The sequence below is a fragment of the Manacus candei genome, unplaced genomic scaffold (assembly GCF_025592945.1).
Source record: "Manacus candei isolate 608988 ecotype Guabito, Panama unplaced genomic scaffold, ASM2559294v1 h1tg000062l, whole genome shotgun sequence".
In the NCBI taxonomy this organism is placed as follows: Eukaryota; Metazoa; Chordata; class Aves; order Passeriformes; family Pipridae; genus Manacus; species Manacus candei.
Window position 1 is genome coordinate 2,305,048 of NW_026138110.1, and position 19,207 is coordinate 2,324,254.

The 19,207-nt window shown below is 38.7% G+C and overlaps 1 protein-coding gene across 2 annotated transcripts in view; it reads right to left on the reverse strand.

Moving 5' to 3' along the window:
* Window positions 1–19,207, reverse strand: part of PRDM5 (PR/SET domain 5) — a 57,712-nt gene that overhangs the window by 15,483 nt on the left and 23,022 nt on the right. For both annotated transcript variants that reach the window (XM_051805013.1, XM_051805012.1), the window contains exons 9-13: window positions 17,889–17,973; window positions 16,493–16,650; window positions 11,911–12,004; window positions 9,839–9,999; window positions 8,171–8,264 (exon numbers count right to left, since the gene is read on the reverse strand). In XM_051805013.1, coding sequence (XP_051660973.1) covers window positions 8,171–8,264; window positions 9,839–9,999; window positions 11,911–12,004; window positions 16,493–16,650; window positions 17,889–17,973 — 592 coding nt within the window. The remainder of the gene's footprint in view (window positions 1–8,170; window positions 8,265–9,838; window positions 10,000–11,910; window positions 12,005–16,492; window positions 16,651–17,888; window positions 17,974–19,207) is intronic.

The window sequence follows — 19,207 nt, forward strand, 5'->3', positions numbered from 1 at the left end:
TCTGGAATCTGAGTCTATTGCCTCCTCTTCTTGTATACAAAACTTTAAAAGTAAAGACCAGGTTGTTACCATTACAAAACAAAGTTCAAAAAATTAAGACAATAGCTAGTTTTCTGTTAGCAAAATGAATTTGTTCTACACAACCACAATTCTGAAGGTGTAACAAACCTTTATTGGAAAATGTAAGTTAAGCAAAGCCTATTCTGCTAAGTGAATGCATTGTTTTCCATTCACAGAGGAATTTCTACATCTATAGGAAGATTTAACATAGTCCCAAATGTCAAACACTTACTAACACTCATACTCAGTCCTGGAAAACAGGCAACCACAATTAACTACATTTTACAGTTAAAAAAGCTTCTTTTCTGTCTTTTATTACTGTGCAGGTATGCCTGTGAATGACAGTAGCACAACATCGTGCAGCAAACCACTTGTGAAACACAAATATTTTCCTCTCTTGGGTTCTGCCATCTCTCAGAAAGCACAGCTCTGCGAACTTGGTTGGGTTTTTTTTCAGGATGATGACAACAATCACTGTGCTATAGCTGTGTTCTCATTGAGCAGTTTGATATATGATACTCTCTCTCCTGACCCTCAGTGCCTTTAATCCATGCCTCCAAAATTCAAACACTCCAACAGTTGTCAGTACTCAAATATTTAATTAATTCAGCTGACGTTTTTATGTTTTAGGGCTTTTGAATGCACGAGTTCAAGCTTTCAGCAGTTTGTAAGCAGATGAGCGCTGACAGGTAGGAGTTGTACCCTCCTCCCTCTCTCCCCCACCCCTGGAGTTTCTTTAAAGAGAAAAACTTTTGCTTTCAAAGGATGGGTTTGAGTTTGTCTGGTTTGCATTAACAGTGTCCTTCTGACACCAACCACGGAGACCACGGTACTGGGTGAGAAGGCATTAAGAGCTTGGAGGAGATGCCAGCAAAGGGCCACAATAAGACTCCACATCAGCATGTCACACCTGAAAAAGTCAGGCTTTGAGCAGCTGATAGGTACTGCCCATTTTCAAACATCTTCTGCTCCAAAAAAAAAATCAAGCTTATTATGTAACCCCAGCCCTGACTTGATACTGATACTTGGTGACATCTTGTTTTTTCTAAATTATATACACAATTTCTCATGCACTTCTGTCATTAATAATTACCAGTAAAACTACCTAAAAGATGACCCCAAGTAATTTTACTGTGGCTCTTCTTTTTTTGTTATTTTCTTTCTCTCATCTTTGTAGCCTGAATGCTTCAAATGTATACAAGTGTCCTTGTGCTTCCACAAGCAACTCTGAAATGTGGAACTTCAACAGAGCTTAGAATTGTCACTAAGAAGAACTGGAGGACAAGTGTGATGTGCTAAAAGCCCCTGGGGAGGTGACATTATCCATCAGTGCTTTCACACTCCTCTACAACCAGGCAAAGGCCAGCAAAACCCAATTATAAGTGCAGGAATATTAAACTTCAAGTCAACTCATGCACAATAAGTACTTGGGAGATTTCCAGACGCAAAACTTCTCTGACCAGGAAAGGAATGGATCTCTAATGAGGAGATTGAAAGTGAGAATAACTAAGATGAGCAAAGGAAATATTCTTTCAAGTCATGTATCTCTATTTCTCTTGCCCTCACAAGAACCAAAGAAAGTGATTTCCCCTATGATGAACTACAATTTCTCCTCGGATTTACCATCAGAAGCATGTTTATGAGATATGGGGTCAATGTGTGGGAACACCACACTAAGAGGGGATGTGCCTTAAGTAAAGTTGATGCCAATTAATAATCATGCCATTTGCATTCTGCATTTTTATATAAATGTATTTTAAGATATAAATATATATATATAGAATATTTTTAATCTTTGGAGGATTTTTAAAATCTGACTTCTACACCAAGATATGAATAATATGGTGGGGAAATCTTTTAATTTCTAAGTACACTACCCAGCCTTAATCCTAACTTCGCATTTGGAAATTATCTGAAAAAAAGCTCTGCCCTCCTTTGTGTTGTTTGCAACTCTGCCATTAACCCATATCCAAGACTACAATTTGCACTTTTCATAACCCATCCCACCAGACTTTTCCCTTCAGTCCAGTGCAAGAATCCAGTAGGCACAGGAACACATCTCCAGCTGCCAGCCTGGCCACTCATCAAGCCCAGATGTAACGTGGGTGCAACACTAACTAAGAACAATTGCTATCAATAAAACAGCAAAGCACCCAAGCAAGTCAAATGTAACAAATGTCATGTTTCCCCCGGAGTTACAGCTGACTGGCACGGCCCTGCTGTCCCAGAACAAACTGTTCAACACATTGATGGCACTTCTGTACAAACAGCCTCAAAAAAATAATCCTGGGATAAATTGCAGCGGATTTAACATAATTCAAAGTCTAGACATTCTACTGCCAGATTTCATATGAACAAAAAACCACAGCTTTTAATGTAATAAAAATACATTTAACCTTAATACAAGGATTATGAAAAACAATTCCATGATTGAAAAACATATGGGATTTGGATCTGAAACCATGTCATACCTTTTTTCCCCTCAAGTGTGTACATCTCTGGCTTGAGATCACAATACCTACTGGACCTTAATGTAGCAGAAGTTAAACACCAGATTCCTCCATTCCAGTTTGAAATCAGGATGGACAATTTCCCATGAGACATTTGCAACCAAAGGTGCTGTTTGTTCTCCCAAACTGAGATATCCCAGGAGCAAAACAATTAAGAAACAAAGCTAAATACACATTAGTTTTTTAAGATTTCAAGATTTCAGTGGCTACAGCTTGACATTTAATAAAGATTCTGAGACACAATAATTCAAGTCAGTCACACGTGTAGCTATTTGCACACTGTGTTTGGCATTCCCTGTAGTCAGTTGAGCCACAAAAAAAAAATAAAACAAACTGATTACAAAGTCAGATGTCTTTATTAGAACTGAACTGCTGTAGTAAGGAATGAAGAATTTGAATTATGCAGCAAAATTGTCAGGGTGGGGACTTTTTATATGCTTTTTAATATGTCATTTGGGGTATTCAGCACCACTGGTCTAAGTCAACACTCATGAAAATCACAAAAAGCCGTTATGACAGACTGCCCTGAACATCAGATACTGTGCAGTGAATGCAACTTCAAAGGACCTGTTTTCTTTGGTTTTCTTAAAGAAATAAACAAACACAATTAGAACAATGTGGTCCTTCCAACTCTACCACAGACCATTTACTATTTATATTTACTAAATACAGTTCCTTTTCCACCTTCTCAATATAGCTCCTTTTTAGATGCTGAACTACTTATTACAAGGATTAGAAGATTATTTGGTATGTATATATATGAATATATTATTTCAAAATGTCAACTTTCAGAACTGTAAAGTTGGAGTTACGGTGAAGTCCAATTTATAAAGCCCCAACTTCAGACTAGGGCAGGGGAGGGGGGAAGGGAGATTCCACCATCTCCCAACTGTGAAGAGAAGGCAGTGGTTCCCCTGGGGAGGAACTGGGAGGCAAAGGGGCCATCTGGATCACACACACAACACTCCAGGCCAGATGATCCACAGGGCAGCCCAGAACGGGAATTGCAAGAGGGCTCTTTTGGTCAGAGATAAGCTGGGGCGATGACAGCATTCAACAGCACGGGAGGATGGGCAAAAGGTGAACAGATGTAACAAAACTAATGTGGGACATATGCCTGGGAGCTCTGGCTGCTCCTACAGAGCACCTGACAGCTTCACACATTTGCCCTCAGCTGCCAGGGCAGCTTTTTCTGCTGAAAAGAACTTCATTAGGAATCAAAATTAGGTTAAACAGGAACTCGAGGAACCAAGTGATTTCAAGAGAACTTAAAATTAGAAAATGCCAGAAAACCAATACTGAATGCAGAGTAAATATTCACACTTCAAGCATATATTCAGTAAATCTCACCACTTTGGTGTTGTACAACCACTAAACACCCAAAATTTAGCCCTTTAGAAGGTACAGAAGTGCCTACACAGGATTAGCCAAGAGCATCACAAGTTTGTGATTTGAAAGATGAAATACTTGAGGACATCAGCTGAGACAAGACCCAGAAACACCAAAGGCACAGGTAATTTTATCCTAATAGTGAGCCAGAGAAAGTCATTAACTGCTCCACATCCTGTTCTCTGAGAAACAGAGCTCAGGCAGGGGTCAGTTACAGACATTTCTTACTTCATTTTAGCCAACAGTCAAATTTGGCAGATTAGCTGTGCTTTAATCCTTGAGGTATGGAAGTGGTATTTTCACAGCTGAGAAGGTTTCTGCGAAGTTTTGGATTTATTCAAAGCATTCAGATTACCTCTAGTTAAGACCAATAGATAAAATGTTTGTCATATCTGGTTCATCAAAATTATCGTGATATAACTGAGATATTTGTAACTAAATAAATCAGGGAGTCTAAGTAAAAAATTCTTACAAAATAAGAAGACTGATTCCCTGCAGTAAAGCATGAACTACCGTTATTACTTATTTACAGACTCTCATCAGTTCTACAGTGATATTAAGATTTTTGTAACAAATAGAAACCCCACACACTTAAATAATAAACCAGTTTCATTCTTTGCATTTATCAGTGGAATTAAGCAATTTGGTTTCCCTATAGATGGAGAACTAACATCTATGGTTTCAGTGAACCCAATGGTCAAGGAAGTCTTTAAAATCCTGTGCATTAATCAATCAGTAATTCATCTGATCTAAAGATGTCACTAATATTCAAACAATCTACCCCTTAAAGGAGCATTTCTTCATTCATGCCTACAGACAACAAGCAGCTGACAGCTGCATGAAACTTTACAGGTATTTTGAAAGATTTAACTGTTGTCTAGAGATAAACAGGACAATGATGTATAAACTGAAAGGTTTAGAAATGCAGAATCCTTACCTTTGAGGCCTTCTGCAAGCTCCTTTTTAAATTGGGTAGATAAAAGAGAGACCATTTATAAGTTATTGAATAGCAACAACCTATCTGCAGACATTTGCAAGCTGTTCACTGACTAGATACAGATACATTCTTTCACATACTTCACTATGATATGAGAGGAAGTTCCTTCAAGCTTCCCTTTTATCTTTTTTTCCATTAAAGAAAATATAAATTGTTGATAAGGTAATTTGCCAGAAGATCTGCTGGAATGAGGATTCTGCCTGTACATTATTATGTACCTGAACAACAGTTGCTTGTGTGGCTATTAAACTTTTGGTGACACATTTTACACTGTAATAAATGAAATTTATACTGTACTTGAACTCATTGCTTCCTTCAACTACTTTGAAGTCTACTGTGGTTAGAGATGATTGAACTATGTAAATAATCAAAGATTTTTATTATGGCTCTGCAACTAATATTTTGGTTTTTGTTTTAATGACTTGAACTGCGACAGCAAAAGCAAAAGAAGGTTATGTGTTAACCTATACTTGCATGTATAAGCATTTTCTGGAAGACATTTATGGTCATTAGTTGTCCCTCTTCAGTGTCTATGTAACAGCAGGCAAAAGACAGCATGGAAAGGATGGAATTAGTCAGAACCCATAATGGTTTTAACTCTAAAATAAATTTAGCTGCAAATCTAAAGTACTTCATGACAACTGTCACTGTTGCACAGCTTGATGTGCTATACTGCAAGGAGGAAAGGGATTAGAACACAACTAATTAGGAAAGCAACAATGTTTTCATCAGGCAGATAAAATGTGTATACACAGATTACCCAGGCACACACAAATACACACGTGCAGGACAGCAGTTAACAGATTCAAAAAGGTACCTGTAAGGCAACTGGGAAGCTGCACAAACCCCAGCCAGTCACTGTTAACACTGAAAGTTGCTCAAAACTTTAGGGAAGCAATTAACCTCCTGGCCCCCGGTTTTCAAGCCCCAGGAGCAGAGCACAGAATTTCTTTTACAATTTACGAACAAGCCAAGGAATTTATATCACAGTCAAAGGATTCTTTTGCTGAATTAACCCCAGTTCCCTCTGACCCTAAGAAGTCATAAAGCAACAGGATGGAGGAGAGGGAGAATGTGCTCTAGTGTTTCAGCTGGCTCCGCCGTGCCAGGGCTGGAAGGCGGATGATGGATTGCACCAGGCTCCGAGGCAAACCTCAGCCCCTTCCCTCTGCCCACGCACACGTGAGCACTCACCCCCAGCTCAGCCGCTGCAAAAGGCCAAGTGCTGCTAGGGCTCATTTACAGAGCCTTTCTCTAAAATAAAAGAGGGATGAAAACTGCTCAGGGAGGAAGCATGCCCAGGGTTGTGAGGAACAGTAGTTAAGAACGCACGTTGTGTATTAAATAAAAGACAAAACCCCACTGAGCTTCTTTTTTTGTATATGGATTATTAAGCACATCAAAAATACAATTCCAAAGCAGAACCAGGAGGGCACTGAAGAACCTCAGCTTCTGTAAAGAACAACTTTATAATACAAAAAGGACAACAATTGATGGACAACTCTCTTTAAAACAACTCTACCTGGCTTTATTTTGTAAATACAGAACAAAGCCTCAAAGTAGCTAATAAAACCAAGCCTAGCTGACCACATGCCCAGAAAACGGGATAATGCAAAGGTCTGGACCTGGACCTCAAAACTCCTCACGTGTAATGACTAAGACCAGAAGGTCTGGGCAGTATTTTACACTGATGCTGTACTGCTTAGTTGCACCAAAAGCCCAGCCCCAGCTCAAGGCTTAGTTCACAAAGATGAATCATCCCTTGAAAACAGACAGTGGCTGGTTGTTTCACTTCTAGCCCAGAATGAAAAATGATACTTTGAAGTCTGACTAAAATAAAAAAAGAGGGCACAGTTTTGAAAGGATGAATTTAAACCCACAGAATTTAACAGATACCAAGAACATGAAGTATTCATCACTGCAACGTCTAGAAACCAAACGTCCACCTCTGAATAAAGTTTGTGATGAACTGAAAATTTCTTACTGCTCAGAACTTGCCTGAAAAATTGTCAAGGGTTTTCACAATGCAGGGAACTTTATTGCTAAGGGCCACCAAATGAGTGCTCAACTTTTTTTTTTTTGTTTTGCCCTGTTTGCAGATGACAATGATTTCCTTCAGCTACCCTTACTTCCCTTGGAAATGATGCACCTCAAAGCTATGTTTCCTCAGGCTGACTGAACACTGGACAACAATTCCCTCTTATGATTACCCTGCATATATTATGACCATGAACAACATGGTTGAAGTCTTCAGGTACAGCACAAAGCAAAACCATCTCTCCAGAGCTACGTGAACCCAACCGTGGCATTTTCTCACTCAACTTTACATAAGGCATTTATTTTGCCATGTAACTTGAAAATAATTGTTTTAAGCCAAAAGTCTCAACTTAGCAGCAACTCCCCCCCATCTTTCCCCAGGATAACCAAGACATGGTCAGGAACCATTAACAGAATGACATCAAAAACAACCATGAAAATCTGTTTCAGTTAATTCTCCCAGTGAAGGATGGGAACCACAAAATTCTCCACCAAAAACGGGATTGACATCATAATAGCAGCTAGACTGGAAGCAGAAAGGATCAGAGTACAAAATACCATAGTTTACTGTTTCTCCTATAATAGTGGTTACAAATTTTGCACAGCTCTGTAGGCAAGGTTAGAGATCTCTGGTGTGTGGTTTCATGAAATTCACCTCAGCCTAAACCCTAAATTTAGGAAAGCCTGCTTGAGAGAGCCTAAATGGAACTGGCAGCAGCACATGTGTGAAAAGCATCTTTACTCAGGCAGCTATAAAGCATCTTCCCAAGAGCTCTCTGTACTGTCAACTTGAAAAACTAAGGCCCCTCTGCTCTGTGCAAACTGATGTGCAGCACTGACAGTACACAGAAAACACAGCAAAGCAAATCTGCTCATGCAGAGGGACTGCAATGTCACAGGAAGGCTGTTTGTTAACTGATGCTCTGACTGCCAAGGGCGAATCTGCACCACTGGAGACAAATTGTCCCAAAGAAACCTCTTTCGGTTGCCTGATGCCACTTATTCAGATGAAAGCTCACAAAATGAAACCTGACAACAGGCTTTACACATTAAGCAGGTGAAATGTCTGAAAAAGATGCTGTGTTAGGGCTACCTGCAAACTTGCATTTCTGTTTGCAGATAGGTACTTTATTACAGATTCAGAAAGCATTCTCTGCTCACTCTAATGAATAAATACCTGTATGGCTTCGAATATGAACTCGCAGTGTTCCATTGCTTGCAAACTTCTGTCCACAATATGGGCAAATCTTCTCTTTTTCTCCTGTGTGAGTCTGCATGGGGTGGGGAGAGACAAGAATGACTATTCAGCATAGATTGAAAAGATGTGAAATATGGAATATTTTAACTGTATTGACATTATCTCCGCTATATATTTTATACCACCACATCAGGCAGAGATTCTAAGGAATTAGCTATAGGTGTTCTTTCCATTTTTTTCTAAAATTTCTAAACAAATTTTATTATTAATGGCAAAATAAACTGCCCTTTCAGTTCCTAAGTTTACTACTTCCTAAATAGTTACTACTATTACTACTAAAAATGCATATTTTCATGTTGCAAGAGTAAGACACCTGTTTTTCAGCAAGATATCTGTGACAGTGGTTTCTAAACCAGCAAACAATGGCTTGGTTACCAGACAAATTTAATATGCATAAATGGGTCTATTTTTAAAAGCTTATAATTTCACAGAATTTTATTACGTTATGAAATGTAGTGAAAATAGTTTCCCCAACCTAATATAACTTTTCCTGTGGCAAACTCAAACTGGAGCTTTCAAAGGTCTCTCACTACACTGAGCTTGTCTTTTGAAATCAAGCTTTTAGGGGTAGAGGGCCTTGCTGATATAAGAAGAATTGTTTCAAAATGGAAAAAAAATAATCACAAACTCTCCCATCCGACCCGTGTGGTCAACAGCAAGAACACCTTGAAATAAATTACATACAAGGACCTCAGCATTTTTCACAATGCACTTTCCACATCCCATTCTGAACTGAAGATTTTTCTCAGCCTATTGGATAACTTTGCCTTATAACTCCAGCTGTTCTTTCAGTGGAGAACTTTGTATTACTTCATTTAAAAGTGTTAATTTAAATGGGATAGGAAAGATAACACATTCAATTACATGTACAGCTGACTATTTGGGTTTCAAGCTTTGCACTCTTCAGGTAGGGAAAAATTAATTCTTCCTTTTAGGAAAGACTCTGAAGTGACAAAGTCCTTCATTACATCATAAAAACCATCCATCACCCACTACATACTGTGCTGCAGCTGAAGGAAGAGTAAATGAGATCTCATTTCAATACTAGATGGACTTGCACGGTTTTCCTTCTCTGACTTTAGGATATGAATTAAATCCCTCTTGATTAGGATATAGTTATTTAGAAATCACTTGTAACTCTAACAGCAACATTGGGGAATACCAGACAGACAGCTATTAATTAATTCCAAAGATCCAAATACAAAAGGGATGTCTGGGATCAATACATTACAACTACAAGGCATACAGCTAGTCCTAGTCTGACAGCAGCACAAAGAAAAAGCAATTACAATTAAGAAGAAATGCTGAAGTTAGTATAGGGATAAACAATAAATGCTGGCTGCTTTCCATTAAAATAAAAACACATATATGTATATGAACATTATTAATGTGAAATAGCAAGTCATACTGAATTTTTTAGAAAGGAGTACGAGGAAAACTTCAAAAATCTATGCAGAGCTCATCAATGGAAATATTTTCAAACCTTATGATCCATCTTGGCAAGATCCTTGACCAAAAGTTAAACTGAAGTCAATGTATTACAGGCTAGGGCTCCAGGAATGAATATGATCAGTTGATTCTACTCACTTTCTTATGGCTCTTCAGGACTGAGGGTGTCACAAAAGCTTTGTCACAGAGATCACACTTGTATTTCTTATGTCCATCATGTACAACTTGAATATGAACATTTAATGTGTCCTTTCTTTTGAAAGTAGCATCACAGTGATCACACTTGAAGGTCCTCTCACCTTATAAAGAGAAAAAAACAGGTCTAGAGCTACCAGATTTTTGTGGAAATATACTTATGCTTATTGTTTCAGAAAACCGAATAAAAGCAGCAAAGACCAATGAGAAGTTAGGTGCTGGGAACAGAAAGAAAAGGAGCATCACATTGGGTAAAAATGTTACGGGGAAATTCAGAAAAAAACAGGCTGCATCTTTTGAAAATAAATGGTAAGAGGCATTTTCCTGAATTTAAAAGAATTCTCAACACAAGAAATGCCATCTCATTCCCATCAGCAGAGGCAAGGTGACGTGACAAACATGGAATTACTGAAGGGTTGCAGCAGCATTACTGTTCTAACTGGGGTGATGTCTCTGGAGGTGGTGGCAGAGGCCAGGTTAACATGGCTGAAAGTTTTAAAATCCAATTAAATTAATTAAAAGAGAGGAAGAGACATGTTCTGAACACCTGTGTACATCTTTTGAGAGAAAGGAAAGCAAATATATAGAAAGGATGATGTCCTTCTCAACAAATGGACATGGCTGATCTTGAACTTCGAAAGTTACATCCTTGACTCCTTTTTGAACTGCAAGACAGAAACACCTGAAAAGGGAGTTTATGAAATATAATTTTTTCCACTAAGTTGTTTGTGAGGTAAAATTTAAGCAATTCTACATCAATCTGCAGTGTGTTTGCCTCTAAAACAACACGGGGATATTAAATTAAAAAATATGTGTTGTAGGTTGAAGTTTGATTTTTCCTAGAAGTTTTGAGTTTCACAAACCATTTCTTTTTCCTGCAGCATAGATAGGTAAAGGCAGCTAAATCCATTTAGAAATTCTGGCCTGTTCCTCTTCTTTCTTTATAGTGGTGTTTCAGGAACAGCTAGATCTGCCACAAATCACAGTCCTAACTTAGAATCTCAAATTTCCTGAGCTCCCATCCTCTTAAAAAAAAGTCAAAGAGATGTTTTTAGTGAGACCTTCGCCAAGGCCTACAATTCTACCCACTGTGAATTACAGCTTTTGGATAGTCTGTAAATGCTTTTTATTAGAATATACATTACTGAAGACGCTTTTAACTTTTCCCTCACCATTTTTAACATTAATCATTGGAAAAAAATTTACAAAATCCACAGCCTTATAAAATTGCAGAAGGTTTAAAAGACAATAAAAGAACAAACTGAACATGAAGTCCAATAATTCATCTAACAGAAACACTGTTATATGAGATTAAAAAAAAAAAAGTTTTGTTGGTTTCTTAGTTATACCAATGTGAAAATTTCCCAAATCTAAGTACTGCCTTCTAAGCTACAAGGATTTTAGATGAGTATTTTCTAAAACATAAACTGCTGATGTTCACAGGGTTGAATGGTAGTTTGGGCTCTGCAAATATTAAAGAAGGAGAAAATTCCACCAAAAATGAACTTTCATACAGTCAGTTAAAAATAGGACAGAGTGCCAAGAACAAGTTACTCATGAGGTAAAATGGGCACAGCATTTCTCTGAGCTGTTAGTTCTCTGCCAGGGCTGGAAACATGAGCCTGGGCTGGCACAGAAGAGACAATCTCAGCGTCCAGCTCTAAACTGGATTACCCACAAAAGCTGAGTAAGTCACCAAGTTATCTCTGTTTCCACTTCTTCTTTCTTAAAATGGAGGTAACACCAGTTCACTGAATGCAGAAATAAACCTCTTGTCGTCAGACCTCAAATCATTGCTAGATTTTCTACAGCATATTTGGATTTGCATTTAAGTGCATTGAAAGAGAAGGTTTGAATTTGGTTCTGAATTTTCTAACTGCCCGGGGTTAGAGTTGAAACTTAATACCAATTTAACACAGCAAGTTGCATACTGGAGCAAGGTGCCACATGTCTGTTTTTCTCCATGGAAGGTGAGAACTGAGGAAGCCCTTTTTCCTCTCTGACTTAGCACTTACTGTTATGGATTAACAGATGCCTTTGGAGGGAGAACGGGGTCCGGAACAAAGCCTTGCACTCCTCACACTGGAACGGTCTCTCCTCAGAATGGGTCTGCAGATGAAAGACAACATGTCAGGGGACAGGCTCACGGAAATCAATTAGTTGTCATTATAGTAATTAGAGCTAATTTTCTGGACTGGATTCAGGAGGGGATGAAGATTTAAAACAATTGTTCTGCCATGATCCAGAATCCTGGAAGTCAGCACAGTAGCCACTGAATAACTGTGCCTTCCCAGTCCTCAGAACTGTCACATGAGGTGTGCATGTAAACAGAGATAAAAATACAGAATAACCAGGGAAAAAACCTACAAGCTCAGTTGAATTGCTTTATCTGTACTAACACTGGCCTGGAGTACTTATTAATACCAATAAATGCTTTAAAACATGCACACAAACCCCTTTTTTGAAGTTACCATTGATCTGATGCTCAAGAGAGTACCTAACATTTGGCAAAGAAAATTTCTCAAATCATGACAATAGCTTTACATAGCCTCGTTTCAGTCTCTTCTATTAAAAAAAAAAAAAAAAAAAAATCCCCACAACACACAAAACCCACAAAACCTCAAAAAAACCCCCAAAGCCATGGAATCATCAATACTGAGATTTTTGTTGGCTGTAGAAGAATTTGCTGTAGCTGAAAAACAGCCTCAAAGCCATGAATAAAATAAAAGACCAGGCTGGGAGGAATCTCCCAAACTACAGGGTTGCTGAAGCAAATTTCTTTTCTGGAGCTTGGTAAACATCCAGCTTTATTCTACTTTTATACATTTCAAAGCACTTTCCCTGTTTCATAGAGTTATTAACTACTATCCCACTGTAGATAGTAAATTAATCTGTACAACTTATTATCTACCCAATTTCCTACTGTTTTTGCAAAGGAAAGCAGGTTTTTAAAGCACCAGTGTCTCAGTATTGTATTAGTTCACAAGGACCTTATTAGAAGCTGCAGTGCCAGGAGGAAAAGGGGACGGACAGTCAGTGTTCTATAATATGCAGGAAATTAGGTAAACGAGTTAATTAGACTAAGGGCAAATATTAGCATAGCACATATTTATATAATCTATTTTTGCTATTCAAAATAACCTACAACCATTATAGCTATCCCTTCAGCTGTGGAGAAAAAGGGGACTGTGGGGATTTTAACCCCAATGTCCTCTTAGACACACATAGTACCAAAACACGAGTACTGCAATGGTACAGAGAGGCTTTGGATTCAAAGTCAGTTCCTTGACCTCAGTCTATGTCCCTTAAAGCAAAAAGGCAACTGGAGAACCATCAAATGTGTGGAATATTTCATGTAACTCCTGCTACATGAAATCTGCTGAATGTTTCAGCCCAGGTCCTACAGGTTTCCATCCCAGTTTGCATGAGCTGCCACCCTGCTCACAGCCTGGGCAGTCAGGCCAAGGATTGACAGGACACGAAGAGACTGAACTACCTTCTCACCTCAACAGGGGGTTCCTCCAGAACAGGGCTGAGACATAGTGAGGAGACACTGGGGGGAAGCTGGCAGTGCTGCTGTCTGTGCTGTACCTGTTCTGTGGATAAATAGAAGGGTTCAGTCTCCAGAGCTGTCAATCTGGCACTTTCCACGAGCGCAAAGTTCATGCTGGTTATTGAAAAAATGCCCTGCTTTAGAGCACTCCCCACCTGAGTGATAGTTCTGAAGAGCACACTGATTGGTACAGAGCTCCCCCTTAGCATCTCCTTTAGAGTTCTCCTGGTCTTCTTATCACAATATATGTATTCATGTGCACGTCTTAACTTCACTACAAAGAAAACCACCTACCTAGGCATAACCTCATGCAAGGGGGCACAGATGATCTGCAGCAACTGAGCACGGGCTCTTAGGGAGTATTTCATGGCAGCCTTTCCTACCACAGCATCTGTGGAGGCTTAAGCCCAGCCCAAGGCTACTTATTCCCAACAGATAAACTGATGGAATACAGTTGTTTCAAATCATTACACTCCCCAGGACCAAACAACCCTGGATTAACCGTAAACCCTTTAAAATCCTGCGTCTGATGACCTATTTCTGCTCACTGTCATATCCTCATAGTTTATTCTCTGAACTCATCCTCTACACACGGCAACAAAGGAGCAGATGGAACAAAAACATCTCCTGGAAGGAGGTAATCTGCATTATATGGCTCAGAATATGCACCCTCATCCAATCCAACCTGCATGAGAGGTGACTGTTTTTATCTGCAGCACAATCCCACACTCCATTTGCCTCCTCAGTTCAGATATTATTGCCTTGCCTTGTCACAGGCACCTTTGAAATGACCCAACATACACACACATCTAAAAGATGTTTAAAAGCACATGCTGTGGGAGCCACCTTTATTCTGATACTTCCAACACAAAATCAGGTTAAATAACCCCCATAAAGCAACCAGAGAAACAACACCAAGTTTCCACACTAATCAGGAATTCAAAGGCACAAAATGTAGCTCTATTCTGTTACTTGTAACATATAAAAAGGATGGAGGCCTGCTGCAAAACCCCAAGTGTTTTTTTAAACATGTTGCTATCAAACTTTAAGGCCTGTCTGCTGCGAAATGCTGTTGATTTAAATATTTTTAACTACTAAACCCATCATTCAAAGCTTCCTGCTACTAACTAGTAATTAGAATCAAAAAAGTATGCTGAAATTATTCAGAGTTCAACTTTTCTCCTTCAAAAAGAAAATTAAACTTAGGAGGACCTCTTAAAGGAATACACAGCTAAAAAATCATTAAAAACCCAAGCTGAAAAAATATATAGAAGTATGATAGATAATAAAAGGTTTGTTTCCACATTCCTGCAAACAAGCAAAACAACTATTGTCCTCTTCCCCTAGGAAGCCTTCCCAAAATCATGGCACTTAAATCTATTTTAGCATCCCAACCCCCCACATCCTTGAGTTATCTATGTGACAACTGGTTTTTGTGCATACATATCCATACTCTCCTCTTGTCTCCTACCTCTCCTCACATTGTTTACTCCATGGAGAGAGGCATGCCTAAAAAAAAAACTAATTCAGGCCATCTTTGTCAGTCTCCTGCCTCTCCTGTTCATCTCTTCATGGAACAAGTGACTGTAGAGGCCTACAGGTGGATGGGGGAATATTACAGCTGTTTGGGGAATCTTTATGTAAACACAGGAATAAGTTTCTTTCGCTACAGGACAGAGGTGATTTACAGCCAGTACTACGTGCAAACAGGTTCAGGAAACAAGCATTCCAACATGCTTTAAGGAATTCTGTCAAAATTAGGTACTCTCTAAATCTGTCTGAATTTTAATATTTTCCCCATTAAGTGGAGCCTCTAATCCTTTCTTGTGCTAGTGGTGCTGCTGCTTTAAACACAGAATTGGGTCAAAGTGTTTACTCATTCATACTTAATCCTCAAGTCCATTTTCAACCCAAACTCCCTACCAGTCACCAATGGCAAATTAACACAAGGAAACACGTAAAAAAATATTAATTTAAGATAAAGAAGTATCTTTCTAGGTGATATTTTATGCATTTTCCCTAGAATACATCCACTTTGTGAGATTCTGTCCTGTTTTCTTGAAGCCTAAGCCATAAAATGCAATGACAGCACGTTTGGGAGCTAATCTTGTCCTTCAGCAGGCTGCTGTGTGCTTTCCCTGGGAGACAGTCATCACCACTCCATCCTGCAAGGGGCATTAGTACTGCTCTGACAGGATTTATGGCTCCCAGGGCAAGAGATGGTGCAAAGATCCTGTGCCAAATTCCCAGATGGCAGAGAACACGAGCCAAACTGTGAAGGACTTGTAAGTATGGGGATATTGGGGTGGAGTTTGTATTTTTTTTTACAGCCTTGTAATTCCGAAACAGCAGTCATGGATACAGACTTGCCATGAAAAATTTAAACCCAGGTTAAAACTATATAGTTTTAACCCAGGTTAAAACTATATTTCTGTTATAGAAATTAGGCCAAGCAGATTTGAGCTTAAATCAACACAAGCAGAACATCCCTTTGTGAGCCTATTTTTCAGGTAACCTTTCTTCTGGTGTTGTTTTACTATGTGAACACTACCAAGTTTGAATCTAGTGCAGTTTGAAAGCATCTGCTGCTAAGTCCAACAATGACTTCAGGAGGACTACACTCAGTTTTATTCAATTGTGGTATTTTAAAAAAAAATAAATTTGAAGACATTTTAAATCAGTTACACTTTTAACTTGGTAACCTAGTATTTTAAAAAAAAAAAAAAAAACAAAACCAAAAACCCCCACCAAAACAAAACGATAAAAAAAAATACCAGAAAATTCAAAATGGGATTTATTTGATGCTTTTAACCAAGCAACTGTGATTTACTTCTGCCTATTTAACTTTTTTGTTTACTAGAACTGATTTAGTATTTTGAGACTTTGGATATAACAAAGAACACTAGCACTACATTCTCCAATACTTTAATCCCATGTTTATAAGCATGGCAGAGCTTAATGATGAACCACTTAAAAGAAGAAAAAAAAAAATCTGCAAATCTGAGGCTGGCAGACCTGTAAACAACAACAGCAGAGTGCTTTACCTTCTTGTGATTCTTGTAAACATTTCTGTGGGCAAATCCCTTTCCACAAAGCTTGCATTTATAAGGTTTATCTTCACTGTGTATTATTTTGTGTGCAGTCACTTGATCAAGTCGTTTGAAGGACTTATTGCAAACCTCGCAGGTGTAGGGGCGTTTTTCTGCAGAAAATGAGTGGGGGACATTTAATCTCCTGTTTATACAGGGGGAGAAGATGAAAGGCAGAGACAGTCATCTCCTCAGAGAGATTTTTGCAATTAAGTCAACCCAATTAAGATTAAACCAATTAGAAAGACATCTAATGCCCTTTATGTTAGACAGTTAAGTCACTTCACAAAAGATGAGCCATGGTGTATCTCAAGAAATTGGCACATTCTTTGCAATACTCATTGCTAAAACTAAATTCTGATTAATTAGCTTAAATCAAAAGAGAATGACTTCAAAGAGGAAAACTCTGTTTCCAGATTACAAATGTGAAAGAGGGCATGACAGTTTAAATGTTTTAAATCTTAATTAACAATATACATATTAGCTTCCAAAACCAAGAGTTCCTATGCAAAAAGCCTTTGTGCTTCAACTGGTGACTGCAACTTAACTACACTAATGCTCATCCAAAAGTGTCAGAAGAAAGCCACGAGCCTCTGAGATACAGATTATGTTGTGAGAAAAGAGCTTTTGGTGTGGACTGATACCAAGAAAATAGTTCAATTGTAAGCAGCTGTGCAGCTGTAAAAACCTGCATTTGTTTCAATGCTAATGCCTTTGACAGAAGGATGTTTGTGTTCCCATTGTGTTGGTTGATGTTTCTAATCAGCGGTGAAGGACACAGAAAAACCTGGCAGAGCAGACCTGTGTCACACTGCCAAACCCAGGGACCAGCCACTCCCTGCCCACAGTGACCTGTGCCGGCTGAGCACGGGCACAAGGAAATATTTGGGTGGTCTATGGAACGGCCTGGAGCATGAGCTGCTCTCCTCTGACCAGAAACTACGTGCACACGGCCCCACCAGTACATACACCAATGCTTCCCTGTTGAGCACAGATCACTGACAGCACGCCCCAGCTCCCGTCCTCTTCTCTTCACTCACTGCTTTTTCCCCTCCTCTCTATGCCACCTAACCATCTTTTGCCCCATCCCAGCTCACTGACCTCATCTTCCCCAGCTGGCACAACAAAACAGCTTGACAGAGCAGCAGTAGGGAGAAGACTACAGCATTACATCTGGATTTTTAAAAGGCTTTGATAGGATAGCTTAGATGGTTTCCTTGGAACCTGAGATTTGCTTGACCAGCTCAGCACAACGTAGATTTCATCAAGCCTTCTATAAGAAACTAGTTCAGGTAAAATTCAATATCCATTAAGTACATATCCATGGGTTTGAGTTACTTTTGTACATTACCTGAGTGAGTTATCATGTGGCGTTTTAGTTGGTTTGCTGAAATAAATTTCTTGTCACATTCCTGACACTCAAAGATCTCGTGGACCTGCAAAATGAGTGTTTAACAACAATTAAATGCATGCCTCAAACAAGATCATGCATCTTACATATACAGAAAGTCCCTAACAAGCTGTAACCATTTATTAGCCAGTTGCCATATTAATTCTCATAAATATTCTGTGATTTCCCCTTTGCTGGTCCCTTGGTGAAAAACATCATCTCCCAAAAAAATAAAAATTCATAATTGCAAACAAAAAATTACCACTATAACAATGCTGCAAATTTTCATAACCTGTGTTTCTAACTATCAGATCCTTTTAAAATACCATTATTAGGAAAGCACCAAAAAAGATGCAGAATAACTTCTCAGAACTCTTCCTTCTAGTCTTATCGGCAAAAACAACACAGAAACAACTTCATAGCTTCTGTATGAATTTTAAAACACAAGAACTATCAAACTCTTGCAGGCTTGTTTCTCTTAAAAGCTTTTAGATACAAGACAGTGGAGGGGCAGCAGTGTCTCAAACTGTAAATGCAGTATTTTCAATACTGGAGCACATAAGGTCATCAAGGACAAAATGCTGGGCTACTCCTGTATATGTGCTCACTTCTAAGTTTAAGTTCTGTGAGCAATTCAAATTCCAAAACAGGAGACCCTTATATTAAAAGGAATCCTTTAGCAAGAATCTGCACCAGTGAAGATTAAAAGTCCCCTTGCTTCCTTGCTCATTATTATCTTTGTTGAGCGACTGAACTTTACATTTTACTTGAACTTCAGAACTTAAGTCTCAGAATACAGTTCAGATGGTGGTTTATTTGTTCTACCACAAACTTACAGAAAGGAAATCTTACAACAAACTCGTTCATTCTATTACCCAGTCTTCTGCAAGCTCCTGTGCAGCATTTCCTCAGTTGTGTTGCTGGGAATTTAATTTTGTTTATACTATCATATCACTTAACAGCCCAAATCATGGACTACTGTAAATATCAGATAGAAGACAGTAATGTACAGCTGGAGGATAAGACAAAAGAGAACCAGTGGATATACACAGTCCTACATTTCCTTGAATTTAAAAAAAAAAAAAAAAAAAGGCATTACACCAAAAATTAACATGTTACTGTTTCCACAGTCTGGAAAACAAGAAGGTAAGATTAAGGGATAGAAGGTGATGACAGCAAAGTTTAATTGTGCATGGCTAAGGAAGATCTTTAGACATTTAAGACACAAGCAAGGCACAAGACACACAAAGTTAAAAATGAGTTGAAATAAAAGATGGCAT